This window comes from Oncorhynchus mykiss, chromosome 8, assembly GCF_013265735.2.
Source record: "Oncorhynchus mykiss isolate Arlee chromosome 8, USDA_OmykA_1.1, whole genome shotgun sequence".
Classification (NCBI taxonomy): domain Eukaryota; kingdom Metazoa; phylum Chordata; class Actinopteri; order Salmoniformes; family Salmonidae; genus Oncorhynchus; species Oncorhynchus mykiss.
In genome coordinates this window covers 16,413,397-16,426,706 of record NC_048572.1, presented here as the reverse complement: position 1 = coordinate 16,426,706, position 13,310 = coordinate 16,413,397, and the positions used below count along the sequence as shown (strand labels likewise).

The window sequence follows — 13,310 nt, the reverse complement described above, 5'->3', positions numbered from 1 at the left end:
CATTACAGGGTCTGCGATTTGGATGCTATTAAGACTCACATAGGCGAAACAACTACGCCATTTGTTTCTAATCTGAATTTTCCTTGAGGTAACGTTAGTCGGAGAAGAACGGCCCAGTCACAGGAACTCTGGTTGTTGTGCCCTCTGATAGCGAAAACCACAGCTTTCTCGTTGTTATAGCGAGAAGATATTGTAAACGGAATGGCTTGTGGGGCTACTTTGAAAAGGACTATGGATTTCGATCCATTGATTAACCAGGCGTCCCCCAAAAGGAGGAGATGCGCCCCAATGTCTCCAGGCGCGTACACCTCATCACCCCAGAAATATCTGCGTATGGAGCCCTCGCCATTTGGAGAAGTGTCGTCCAGACTCACAACCGGTTAGCAACATTTCATAGCTATTAGATTTGAGGCAGGCATGGGAATTTATTCATGAAATGTGTTGTTAGGGTACCTTCGTGTGAAGTTAACTGACAAATCGTTAGCTGGCTAGGAAAACTCAATTGGCTTAACGTTACAACTAGTAATTTACATACTGATAAGCTTGTAAACACTTAGCATTTGTTGTTGGCTAGCTTGTGGTAGCGACAGACATACTAGCTGTCCATAAATGTTGTTTGCTAGCTAGCCACTTAGCATGGCAGCTAGGTCAGTCATAAACCTTCAACCAACAAACTAAGCTAACTACTGCAGCTAACGTTAGATATTTTAAATGAGCATCATTTTACATTTAGCTGAAACACTTTACCAGCAACATAGGATGATGCCATGTCACCATATTTTGGCAGTATAATACTCTAACATGGCTAGGATTGGCACACCCCTTGTTCTCTCAAATGGCTGTGCACAGGAACTGCCTCGGGAGTGTTTGGGATTGTGTTCTCATTTGCTAATGAAGTGGCTAACTAGAGTTTTACTGCTTCTCTTCTCAAATTAAGGTCATATTGTGGTTAGTTACTTTAAGTATAACTACACTAACAAAGTATATTACTAGAGTATGTTGTGCAAATGATATTTGGAATAATTGATTAACTGGCCCTAACCTAACCTAGCCCTTGTTCTCCAATCCAGAGCAAATCCTGCACAATATCAAACAAGAGTACAAACGGATGCAGAAGCGAAGGCACCTGGAGAACAGCATTCAGCAGACAGAGGTCTGTTGTCCCCTGGAGTCACAATCGCATAGCTCCATCCTTAGTGGATCCAGTCTGCCAGGTATGTCCAGTCTGCTTTTACTCAGGAAGGACATCAGTAAGAATAAAGACATGTCTTAGGGTCTTCATCAACTGGCTGTCCCACAACAATTTCTATCCCTTTTGTTAGCTTGCAGTTGTTATGCCCCTTGGCTTCATTTAATGTCAGAATTATTTTAGGGTAAGTGGTTTTGAGAACATACTCTCATTCTCCATACAGGTACTATCTCCCCATCTAGAAAAGAGCAGCCTCTGTTTACCTTGAGACAGGTTGGGATGATATGTGAACGACTGCTTAAAGAACGAGAGGAGAAGATAAGGGAAGAGTATGATGAGATATTGACAACAAAACTAGCAGGTATGTCGGAGAAACTGTGTCTGTGACTTGTTTTCTGCAGAAGAAAGTATTGCACAATCCATTTGTCTGACCTTTTGCTCTTTCTGCAGAGCAATATGATGCTTTCGTTAAGTTCACTCACGATCAGCTAATGCGCCGATTTGGAGAGCAGCCTGCTAGCTGTGAGTAACTTTATCAGCGACATGCCTCCCCTTTGATAAACACCCCTGTCAATTCTGTACCATGCTGAATGTTAACCTTTGTTTCCATTAATCTGTATTTATAGTTGCTCTCTCTCCCTCTCCAGATGTTTCCTGAGTGAAACCCGATGTTTGATGGAATACCAGTTTCCCCATTTTATTATCGCTGAAAACTCCTCAGCTGATTCTCTGCCAACTGTATTCCCCAGGGACTCAGTGGGTCTAGTTGAACTCGTAGCAGTGCCATGTCTCCCCTGTGGGCACAGGCTGCCTCAAACTTCTGTCAGTGGCAACTACGTTCTCTTCGTCTGGAATTTGGTATGTGTCCCAAATGGCACCCAATTTCCTGTATAGTGCACTACTATTGATTAGTGCCCATATGGCTCTTGTCAAAATTAGTGCACTATATAGAGGGAATAGGGTGCAATTTGATGAAGCCTTGGCCTGCTCCTGGCAACGCATATCTGGACCTCTGCTACCTATTACTCTACCAGTGGCCTGTTTTCATTGCTGTATTGATATTTATTCGGGGGGTTTTCTGATGCCTTTTTTGTTAGTGACCTGCCATTCCCAACTCTGCTAGGCTTGTCGCAGATGTTTGTGCTCTTGCCAACTAGATTGCTGTCCTTGTCAAGCCCAGACAATGAATAACAAGTTGGCATTATAGCCCAAACAGACTGGCACAGGCTACAACTCTGCCAGTTTTTGTTCCAAAGATGCCACATTTTTTAGCAAATCAACATGCATCTTTGCAGGGGTGGTGGTCACTACAAAATAGTGGATAAACTAAGGAAGCTCCTGGCCTAGACTCCAGAAGAGGACATCCTGGCCTTTTATCAGTTGTGGTTAGATTGTACTGGTAAATGACTGTAGTTTTGCTTGACTTTTGTTCGCTATGTAGATTAATGGACTTGGGTTGGGAAAAGCTAAATAATAAAAGCTATACATAAGGGTGTTCTGGTTTGACATTGTGGTATTTTTCATAAATTGTAGTTAACATCTCTGGCAATGCATAACAGTTCAGATTTATTGCCATTAACATTGAGGGTCAACAAATGTATTTTGAATGTTCAAAACAGACGACTCAAGATTGTATTATAGATAACGACAGCTACAACAATATGAGATTGTCAGCTGTGTATATACATTTAGTACTGTGACAAGTGGAATGACTGACAAAGATTCATAACAGCAGTAACACAGTAAAAAAAAAAAAAACAGGTAATTTCTATGCCTCAGCTCCACAATTGCCACAGAATATTGAAGTGTATTTTAAAATCCCTTCCCTTAATTTATGCTCCAGCATTAAATGATAAATTAAAGTTCCTTGCCGACACTATTCTATACGCAACAGAGGGCCTCGGGCAGGTCAGTGGTCAGGAAAGGCCATAAACGTTTAAGTTCTTCCAGGCCTCAAACAGTGATCAGTTTCTGCTTGGCATCCTTGTCTGCTCTTGGAAGCTTGGTGGTGTCTTGTTTTGGGAGTCCATACAGGTATATGGAGATACACACTAGCATTGCTCCACTGGCAAAGTTAACAGCTGAAAGAAAAGAGAAAATGGTTACTGAACCTGCAATGGACTATAAATTCACTCACAGCCAAAATATGTTGGTCAGATTCTATTTTATACGATATGTTAACACGAGTGTCAAAGCCCAGTCTGAACAGTAACTCATGATAGTCCCTGCCCACAGATCTGATTTATCAACTCACTTATCTGTAGCCCAAACAGAGCGACAGATGCCACAGTAGAGAGAACGATGGCGGCTGCAGCAGAGAAGCCTTTCATGATATTGTCTGTGTATTTCACCACCACTGATGTGTACAAACCACCCACACTGGCCAGAACTGGAAGGATACAATTACAAATTCAGGTTAGGAAAATAAAAAACATCCCCAGGCATGGTAGAAAAGCAAGAAAACCTTAATTGCATAAATCTGCCTTGCTCTTTGGGGTGGGTATCTATATAGCACTTTGTGACAACTGCTGCTGAAAAAGAAAAAAAAAACATGATTGTGTTTATGTATCAAGCTTAAAATTTGACTCACAAACTGCAAAGCACACCCAAGGCGTGTAACCGTAGAAGAAGCCTTTCTGTATAACCTGAGTACCCTCAGTCATGTAAACAACAGCGAGGGTGACCACGATGCCAGACAGGTACATCTGGATGTTCCGCACCCATAGGGATGTGTCTGAGCTCTTCAGGACCTTCTCAAAGTACACACCTGTTCAAACACAGTGACACCATTAAATATAACCTGCCATTATCATCATGGAATATTAAAGGTATGAAGATACATTACCTGCAAATCCGGAGCAGAATACAGCGATAGCAATGGCCATGAACCCCCAAAAAGGGTTCTGCTCAACCTGATAAGATTAGAACATGTGTAACATCCTTATCAAATCCTTGGATTCTAAACAAGCCATTATGAACCTTGAATTCTGATTGGTTTATATCAAACCATATACCACAGGTATGACAAAACAAATATTTTTACTGTTCTAATTACGTTGGTAACCAGTTTATAATAGCAATAAGACACCTCAGGGGTTTGTGGTATATTGCCAATATACTATGGCCAAGGGCTGTATCTAGGCCTTCCGCGTTGCGTCGTGCATAAGAAAATCCCTTAGCCGTGGTATAACCGCCATACAGTGCATTCAGAAAGTATTCAGATCCCTTCACTCTTTCCACTTTGTTAGGTTACAGCCTTATTCTAAAATATATATTTAAAACAAATTATCCACATCAATCTACACACAATATCCAATAATGACAAAGCGAAAACAGATCAAATAAAAATGTATTCAGACCCTTTGCTATACTGTTTCCATTGATCATCCTTGAGATGTTTCTACAACTTAGAGTCCACCTGTGGTAAATTCAATTGATTGGACATGATTTGGAAAGTCTATCTGTACAAGGTCCCACAGTTGACAGTGCATGTCAGAGAAAAAACCAAGCCATGAGGTCGGAGGAATTGAGCTCCAAGACAGGACTGTGTTGAGGCACAGATCTGGGGAAGGGTACCAATAAATGTCTGCAGCATTGAAGGTCCCCTAAAACACAGTGGCCTCCATCATTCTTAAATGGAAACCGTTTGGAACCACCAAGACTCTTCCTAGAGCTGGCACCCAGCCAAACTGAGCAATCGGAGGAGAAGGGCCTTGGTCAGGGAGGTGACCAAGAACCTGATGGTCACTCTGACAAAGCTCCAGACTTCCTCTGTGGAGATGGGAGAAGGACAACCATCTCTGCAGCACTCCACCAATCAGGCCTTTTTGGTAGAGTGGCCAGAAGGAAGCCACTCCTCAGTAAAAGGCACATGACAGCCCGCTTGGAGTTTGCCAAAAGGCACCTAAAGAACTCAAACCATGTGGAACAAGATTGTCTGGTCTGATGAAACCAAGATTGAACTCTTTGGCCTGAATGCCAAGCGTCACATCTGGAGGAAACCTGGCACCATCCCTGCGGTGAAGCATGGTGGCAGCATCATGCTGTGGGAATATTTTTCAGTAGCAGGGACTGGGAGTCTAGTCAGGATTGAGGGAAAGATGAACGGAACAAAGTAGAGAGAGATCCTTGATGAAAACCTGCTCCCGAGCGCTCAGGACCTCAGACTTTGGCGAAGGTTCACCTTTCAACAGGACAACGACCCTAAGCACACAGCCAAGACAACGCAGGAGTGGATTCGGGACAAGTCTCAATGTCCTTGAGTGGCCAAGCCAGAGCTGGACTTGAACCCAATCTAACATCTCTGGAGAGACCTGAAAATAGCTGTGCAGCGACGCTCCCCATCCAACCTGACAGCGCTCAAGAGGATCTGCAGAGAAGAATGGGACAAACTCCCCAAATACAGATGTGCCAAGCTTGTAGCGTCATACCAAAGAAGACTCGAGGGTGTAATCACTGCCAAAGACGCTTCAACAAAGTACTGAGTAAAGGGTCTGAATTGTTTGTGTTTTTTTTTATCAACTTGCAAACATTTCTAAAAACCTGTTTTTGCTTTGTCATTATGGGGTAGACTGAGAAAGAAAAAAAACAATTTAATCAATTTAAGAATAAGGCTGTAAGGTAACAAATTATGGAAAAAGTGAAGGGGTCTGAATACTTTACAAAAGCACTATATACCACACCCCCAAGTGCCTTATTGCTTAATAAGAACATCATCAATGAACTTGACATGCCCATTGGCAAGGTCTCCCTTGTACAATAAGTCCTCTGACATCAAATGGGTGTTTTTAGATTAATGCAGGTTAAATGTAATAATGCTAGACAAATACCAAGGGTACCTGGACTTTAGTGGCCTCTGCAGGTTTCCACTGGACCAAAGCAACACCCCCACACAGCATGCAGACAGACAACCACTGCAGCCTGCTGAGAGAGCGGTTCAGCATTAGGACCATGCATAGGGCTGTGCACGGGATCTTCAACTGATAGGTCACCTTGGTAGGGAGATGCAGTGGAAGTGAGCATATGAACCAGGAAGGAAGTATACAAGTCAATTATTAATGTGCAGTTTTCTGAAGAAATCATTTAATTTCAAGTTAATACCTGATACACAGCTGCATCAAGATTGCTCAGGGCTATGAAGGCCATGTTATTCTGAATCGCATAGACCACAGAGGGAACACTCAGTTTCAGCAGCTCTTTTGGACACTGAAACACATGTTCAACTATGGATGCTTTTAACCTGCCAAAGCTGCCAGCTTCTCTGCAAGGTGAAAATTAAAACAAACATATACAAAAGTTGAGCAACTAGGGCATTCTTTCAACAAAATACTCAATACAAGGCAGAGATTGACATTTAAGGTCTGAAAGGCACTCCCCTATCGGGCAAGTCAGGAGTATTCTTTGGTTGCTCGAAGATTATGATCAGTTTAATTAAAGTAGCTATTTTCACCTACACACAGGAGGAGGAACAAATAGGACTACTGGAATACTTCGCATGTTGGTAATCAGTGTAAAAAAAAAAAGAAGATATATATAATCTGCCTAATGGGGCTACCAGAGGGCAGGCTCAACTTGCAACTGCTCAGGTCACTTGCCCGGGCAATATGGCAAATTATTATGTCAATCCCTTCAAGGGTATTCTATATATTTATTCAAGGCTGAGACCACTTGGATAGCAATCACTTGTTTAGTTTACACATGGATTAGGAACATTATTTGGTCTGTCATGAAAACACAGGATATAGAATAGGTGGCAAATCTGGGCCCTAGATAAAGCCTACTTACTTGGTCAACATCCCAAGGCTCAAGAACAATTTAATAACCTCTGTGACGCATACTGCTGTTGTAGAGAAGTACATAGCTGTTGATGATATGGTCCTTGTGTATCGTAATACCACAGTGTAAGTTGCTGCCACCATTGTCATCACTGACAGACAGTACACCTTGAACACCACACTCACTGGCTCTGTGGAGAGAGGACAGTCTTGACAGCAGAAAGTATAAAGTTGACAGCAAGTAGGTCAGTGAGGCAAGGAACCAGAAATCACACATACTAGGCATGTTCACACTGCACCTTAGCCCAGGGCTATGAGCCTGCTTAGTCCTGGGCTAAGGGAGATTTTAGCCTGGGGCTAAGTGTGTTCACACTTGGAACATTCTAAAATGGGCTAGCACCAACCTTAGTCCAGGGCTAGTTGGCTCTGCTCAGGAGCAAGGTTAGCACTGTCTTTTCGGGACTTGCCCCAGAAACATGATGCAAAAATAGCCAGTGTGAAAAGGGGTCAGAATAACTCATTTTCATTGTCCAATCAGAAAAGCTGCACTTTCACTTAATTTGTATATGCTTGTGATGCCTCTGTAGCTATTTTGATAAGTAAATGTATACCCTTTCATCCTTCCATCTGAGGACAAAAACCTGACAAAAAAAACAATACTTTCATCTGTGCAAATACATTGGTTGCTATGGCCAACAAAAACAGGTGTTATGCAGGCTGGCTAACATCTTCTCACATAGGCAGCTAGCCAACTGAAGCAACAAACTCCCAAGTATGGGTAGCAGGCGAGTGGGTGTGTCGAAAGTCTCCCAACTCTACAGCTGGAAGGGCAGCAAACGCTCAATATCACCTGTGTGAAGCTAGCCACAATAAGGAAGTCACAATAGTGGAATTTGGGTTTTGCATTAAAAATGAAAGTCCCCCATTGAAAGTGATGCACACCTTTATTTAACTAGGGAAGTCAGTTAAGAACAAATTCTTATTTACAATGAAAGCCTACCCCGGCCAAACCTGGACGACGCTGGGCCAATTGTGCGCCGCCCTATGGGACTCCAAATATAGCCGGATGTGATACAGCCTGGATACAAACCAGGGACTGTAGTGACGCCTCTTGCACGGAGATGCAGTGCCTTAGACCGCTGCACCACGCAGGAGCCTTCCAAACAGTAGAATCAAGCCATAGTTGGACTAGATATGGCTAAACAAAATGAAATACAATTGTTAATTAACAGAAAAAAAACTTGAAATCCCCACATCTGCTTTGGGGGCATACTATACAGCTTATACAAGAGATTGTGCACCCATGAAATGGGGTATCAGCCTACTCGGTGACACCCACAGAACACAACTGAGTTTACACAAATATTAGCATCTTAGCTCTTACAGTGCAACTCTAAAACCAGTATGAAATTAACCACATTAAGCCTATAATACGTGTCGACTGTTGAACTCATATTGGACAGTAGAGCCTAAGCTAGAGATTGTTCACCCATGAAATGGGGTATCGGTCAAAATAAGTGACACCCACAGGACATAACTGTTAAGAGTTTTCACAAATATTATGGTCAATGCACTTATTGGGGGGACTTTGAAAACGGTGTGAAACTAGCCACATTAAGTTCACTACTCAACCAACAGTGTATTGAACATTCATCTTGCAATGTACAGCCTTACCTATGGATCTTAGGTCCACGGTTATCAGCCTACTCGGTGACAGTATTTAAGATACCCAATAATAACAAAAAATTGCAACAGAAATGTTTTATTCAGTATTTATTTAAAGAAACAACTTTCCAGAGGGAAGTAAAAAACAGTAACCAATTTGAGCCAATATAGGAGAAACTGACAAATTCTTCCCTGCTCTCTTTTTAATAAGACAACCGAGCAAGCTCCTGGAAAATACACAAATCAACATACACCCATGAAATACTTACAAGAAAATGTAGAATAAAGTAGATTGAAGAATAACAGTTCACCCATCAGGGCTTCTCTTCACCTATCAGGGCTGCCCCCACCTGCTCTTTACAAGCTGCAGGCTGTTCGACATTTTGTTCTCGACCAGATTCTAATACTCTTGGTAATGTTGAGCAGTTGATTAGTAAAAAAAAAGATTGGTGTGGTAGAAAGGTGACTGAACGTCCACCTCCCTGTCACACTGACCATCAAGGGTGATCCTGGGGCTGCAGATAACCGCACTGTTCACTTTACCCTGTAATCATATGGATATTTTAGGTTTCACATTGATTACTAAATACTTTTCAACACATGCACACTTAAACATATATTGATGACATTTCTACCAATAACAGTAAATAACATACCCTGCGAGTCGGCTGAAAGTACTTATTTGCCTCCACACAGCTGAACTGATGGAACGACAGCCGCTGGGTGTTCAACCTTGCCTCTGCCCCCATGCTGTAACAATAGAGGTATTAGACACCTAGAATTTGTGGTCTGGATAGTGCACAAGTGCAGGGAAAATAAGAAACAATCACATTCAATTCTAACATCTTACACTGTGGATCACAAGGCCAGTCATTGGAGGAGCAGGTGGTGCTGCAAGAGGGGGTCCTGCTGGGGGTGCACAAGAAGTAGTTGTCTTGGAGATCTGGCCAATCTTGCCTCCACTTCCATCCTGAAATGAATGCATTAGACACTTCATTTGACTGAACTATGCATAAATGCAGAAAAAAATGAGAAAAAAGTGATGATTAAAATGAGAAGTTACCTTCTTACACTTTAAATCCCAGCAGAAGTAGGCCTAGCAGCAGCCATGCACCGCAGTCCCTCAAACGAAGTGTCTGATCAGCATGGCCAAAATTGCAATCCCATAATCATCACTCAGGTGTACTTTATTGTGGGACCAGGTGAACCAGTGGGAAGGCACAAGTCACACCTAGCTCCCATGCTTGGTCTTCATACTCCAATGCCATCTGCTACTGGTACTTTGGATCCTTTACGACGTCAATGCGACGTGGGAAGTAATGTACAAAGACCTGCAAATAATTACATGTGACATTCCAGGGTTTTAGTCCTTTGCAAAACATGGTTGTGGAAATTGTGATTTTCACTTACGTCATTCCTTTATGCTACAGGTAATGGTAATTAAGGATTTACTCAGTCCATTTGAACAGAGCAGCATGGAGGAGTTCTTTAAACCTTTTCCCTGCCTGATCGATGGATGGACAATGGCAGGGACAAGGCCTTGTGGTAACACAATCCCATAAACATCTGCCTCCAGATGTGGAGCTCTGGCTCCAGGAGAGTGGACATGAAGCCAAGTCTGGTCAGCATGACCTGTGCTACCAGCTCGGTTTGACATGGGCACAATATTATCCACTATAAGGCACGAAGATTAGAAGTACCGACCACCAGGACAAACTAAGGTAAGAAAGTTTTTGTAACAAACATAAAATATTTTGAATGGGAACGTTACAATATATTGTTGAACATACTCTACAGGCATATCAAAGTTCCAGAGTTGGATCTCTGCTAGTTTTAAAGTTATGCCAATTTCTCTCTATAAAATGGATCATAGTAGGCAATCGCAGCCCTCCTTTTACGTGTATCCTTGCACATCCTGCAAATCACCAGCAGAGGGTGCCAAATACTGTAGGCCTGTACATTTTGAATGACTAATAACAAAGAAACAAACTATTGATAACTGTCTACTTGAACAGAGTAAAACTGTAAATGAAGGTGAATTGGAGAGCCTATGGAACCGTAATGCATGTTGCGCAGTGTGATCCTCATGTCATTTAAGTGTTGAATTTAGGCCTCAGGGTTGGGGTCAATTTGAGAAATTATATTCCAATGCAATAATTTAAGAGGTAGGTTTATCTATTTCCATTTACTTCTAAATAAGCGGACAAGGAGAAGCTATTTATGTCAAGTTCTCTCCATTTTGTAAATTCAAATCTCATGTCACTGTTGGAGCTACAAACATAAGCATTTCGCTACACCCGCAATAACATCTGCTAAATGTGTATGTTACCAATAAAATTGAATGTAGGCCTATTAAATTAACATAGGCCAACATACAAAGAGTACTAGTTACAACAAAACTTAACAATAACAAAAGCACCATTGACCCCTTCATACCTGATAAAGCGATGAGGTCTCTCTCCAATAATTGAGATCAAGCTGAAAGTAGCATCGCCAAGCTGAGTCAACCAAGGTATGAGTTCAACCAAAGTGTGTGTAAATGTTGTCCAATTTCTCTGGTTATGGGGATATGACACCCCTCCCATTTTACAGGTAGGCCTATCAAATTAGAGATAGGAAGGGATGTTGTGTAACTGGAGGAGCACAAATTAAAGTCCTACTCCAGTCTCCTTTTCACTTGATTTACTTACTTACCTTCCTCTTTTGTTCCTCAAGCAAAGGGGGAGGCCGATGACATTAGCAGGCACCATCTGACCAACTCTGTGAATGCCCTGGCCTATTCTTTGAAGTCTGCAGTTGTGCCTATTATTATTTTTTTAACACGATTTTTCTTACATGTTTTTTTACTCTTTTAGTGTGTACTTTACTGTATTTATACTTATATCAGGCCAAGCGATTGACTTGATGCCTTTTTGGCACATATCAAGGCGGGCGTTGGGCTGACTTAAATGTGTAAAGGTGCATCACCATTAGGATAATATAGGTAATTAACAACTATGCCAGTCCATCATGGATGACATCGTCTTTGAAGCAGTTCGTTTTTCAAATAATTAGCTAAAACGCGAATATTTGTTTAAACTCTACAGTTGTGTTCTGTGTCACTGAGTAGCATACCTTGTCTCGGACCTGCTGTTTTTCCTACACTCTCTAACGCAAAATCCACTATTGTGGCTAGCTTCATTCACACAGGTCTCAATTTGTCGGTTTTCATTAATTTATTCTGTTAACATTTATCTAGATATTACCATCCATGATAATATTGTTGCATGCTTTTGCCTGGATCAGAAAAGTTGATGTCTCGTCCGTGAACAACATTCTCTGTGCAGGGGCAAGATCACATTTCAAAAGTGAAACCTTGTTTCCGAGGTCAGGGAAAGGAGGCAGCAATGTTTTCAAACATACATTATTGGAAACAAAATGCTATGCTAGCAGCAAGGGGACCTAATATGCGAATAAATGCCTTGCATGTAACAAATGGTCGCGTGGCTGAGAGTGTTGGTCGCGTCAGCAAGCTACGTTTGTCCGTTTGCCCAGGGCTTTGGAATACACAAGTGTGAATCCAGGGATAAAGCTTAACAATGCCGTTTGAAAGGGGCTAATGTGGACAGACACTTGACGTGATTGGTTATTTTCCGAATTCGTTTACAAAAACAATCTTTGCAGCCGGGGGATTGGTTTAGCAAGATCCACCTTGCTAAATCTGCACCTGGCTAACTAGCTAGCTACATAGCATTTGCGCTTCCATGATTCAGAGACAACTCTTTTTCGTTCGCAACATAAAACACTTTGTTTAACTTGCCAGCAAATAAATTCACACCCAATAATATTACTGATTTAAACGCTAGCTTGCTGCGTTTAGTTTTGAAACATTAAAGACTAGCTAGCCATCTAACGTTAGCATTGCAAGTAGCTAAGAATTGCAAATTTCACTTACCGTTAGCCATGGTTAGCTAACTTGATTGTTATGGTGCGTTGTAAAATGAATGGGTATTTAACGAACCAGACTTCAAACCATTGTCATCTGTCTGCATCTAAGATGCACCCAGCTGCAGTCCCGGAGCCGAGCCGCCTGTCACCAAGCGAATCACAAATAGAACAATGAGATTTTCACCGGATGTATAAATGTCAAGCATTCGCTTGATGTTCGTCAATTATAATGGCAGTCCGCAAACCAACGTTAAATGTGCATGCCGCCAACTTTATTAATCTTTATTTAACTAGGCAAGTCAGTTAAGAACAAAATCTTATTTACAATGACGGCCTAACCCCGACAACGCTGGTCCAATTGTGCTCCGCCCTGTGTGACTGCACATCAAATTATATACACACACACACATACACTTGTTCTGCAACACCATGAAGACCAAGGCGCTCTCCAAACAGGTCAGGGACAAAGTTGTGGAGAAGTACAGATCAGGGTTATAAAATAATATCTGAAGATTTGAACATCCCACAGAGCACAATTAAATCCATTATTAAAAAAATGTAAAGAATGTCACCACAACAAAGCTGCCAAGAGAGGGCCGCCCACCAAAACTCACGGACCAGGCAAGGAGGGCATTATAATCAGAGGCAACAAAGAGACCAAATATAACCCTGAAGGAGCTGCAAAGCTCCACAGCTGAGATTGGAGTATCTTTCCATAGGACCACTTTAAGCCATACACTCCACAGAGCTGGGCT

The 13,310-nt window shown here is 42.0% G+C and overlaps 2 protein-coding genes across 11 annotated transcripts; one reads left to right on the top strand and one right to left on the bottom strand.

The window, feature by feature from the left end:
* The first annotated feature begins 201 nt into the window (after positions 1–201).
* On the top strand, positions 202–1,847 carry LOC100499588 (akirin 2(1b)). The gene is given in 5 exon segments (NM_001195166.1): positions 202–379; positions 1,071–1,214; positions 1,413–1,550; positions 1,640–1,711; positions 1,837–1,847. Coding segments are annotated over 5 exon segments (543 nt in total).
* Positions 1,848–2,735: 888 nt separating this feature from the next.
* LOC110529494 (CMP-sialic acid transporter) lies at positions 2,736–12,932 on the bottom strand. 10 transcript variants are annotated; one of them, XM_036984894.1, is made up of 12 exons: positions 11,065–12,932; positions 9,692–9,959; positions 9,479–9,598; positions 9,285–9,378; positions 7,964–9,172; positions 6,974–7,154; positions 6,290–6,449; positions 6,028–6,180; positions 4,035–4,101; positions 3,780–3,956; positions 3,444–3,578; positions 2,736–3,270 (listed from the first exon to the last, which is right to left on the bottom strand). In XM_036984894.1, the coding sequence occupies exons 6-12, from the start codon at positions 7,111–7,113 to the stop codon at positions 3,143–3,145; spliced, it is 960 nt and encodes a 319-aa protein (XP_036840789.1). In that variant the 5' UTR covers positions 7,114–7,154; positions 7,964–9,172; positions 9,285–9,378; positions 9,479–9,598; positions 9,692–9,959; positions 11,065–12,932; the 3' UTR covers positions 2,736–3,142. The 10 variants fall into 10 exon arrangements, with proteins under 10 accessions (XP_036840789.1, XP_036840790.1, XP_036840787.1 ...); XM_036984895.1 differs by having other exon boundaries at positions 12,563–12,932; XM_036984892.1 differs by having other exon boundaries at positions 7,964–8,161; positions 8,898–9,378; positions 9,692–12,932.
* Between the last annotated feature and the right edge of the window lie 378 nt (positions 12,933–13,310).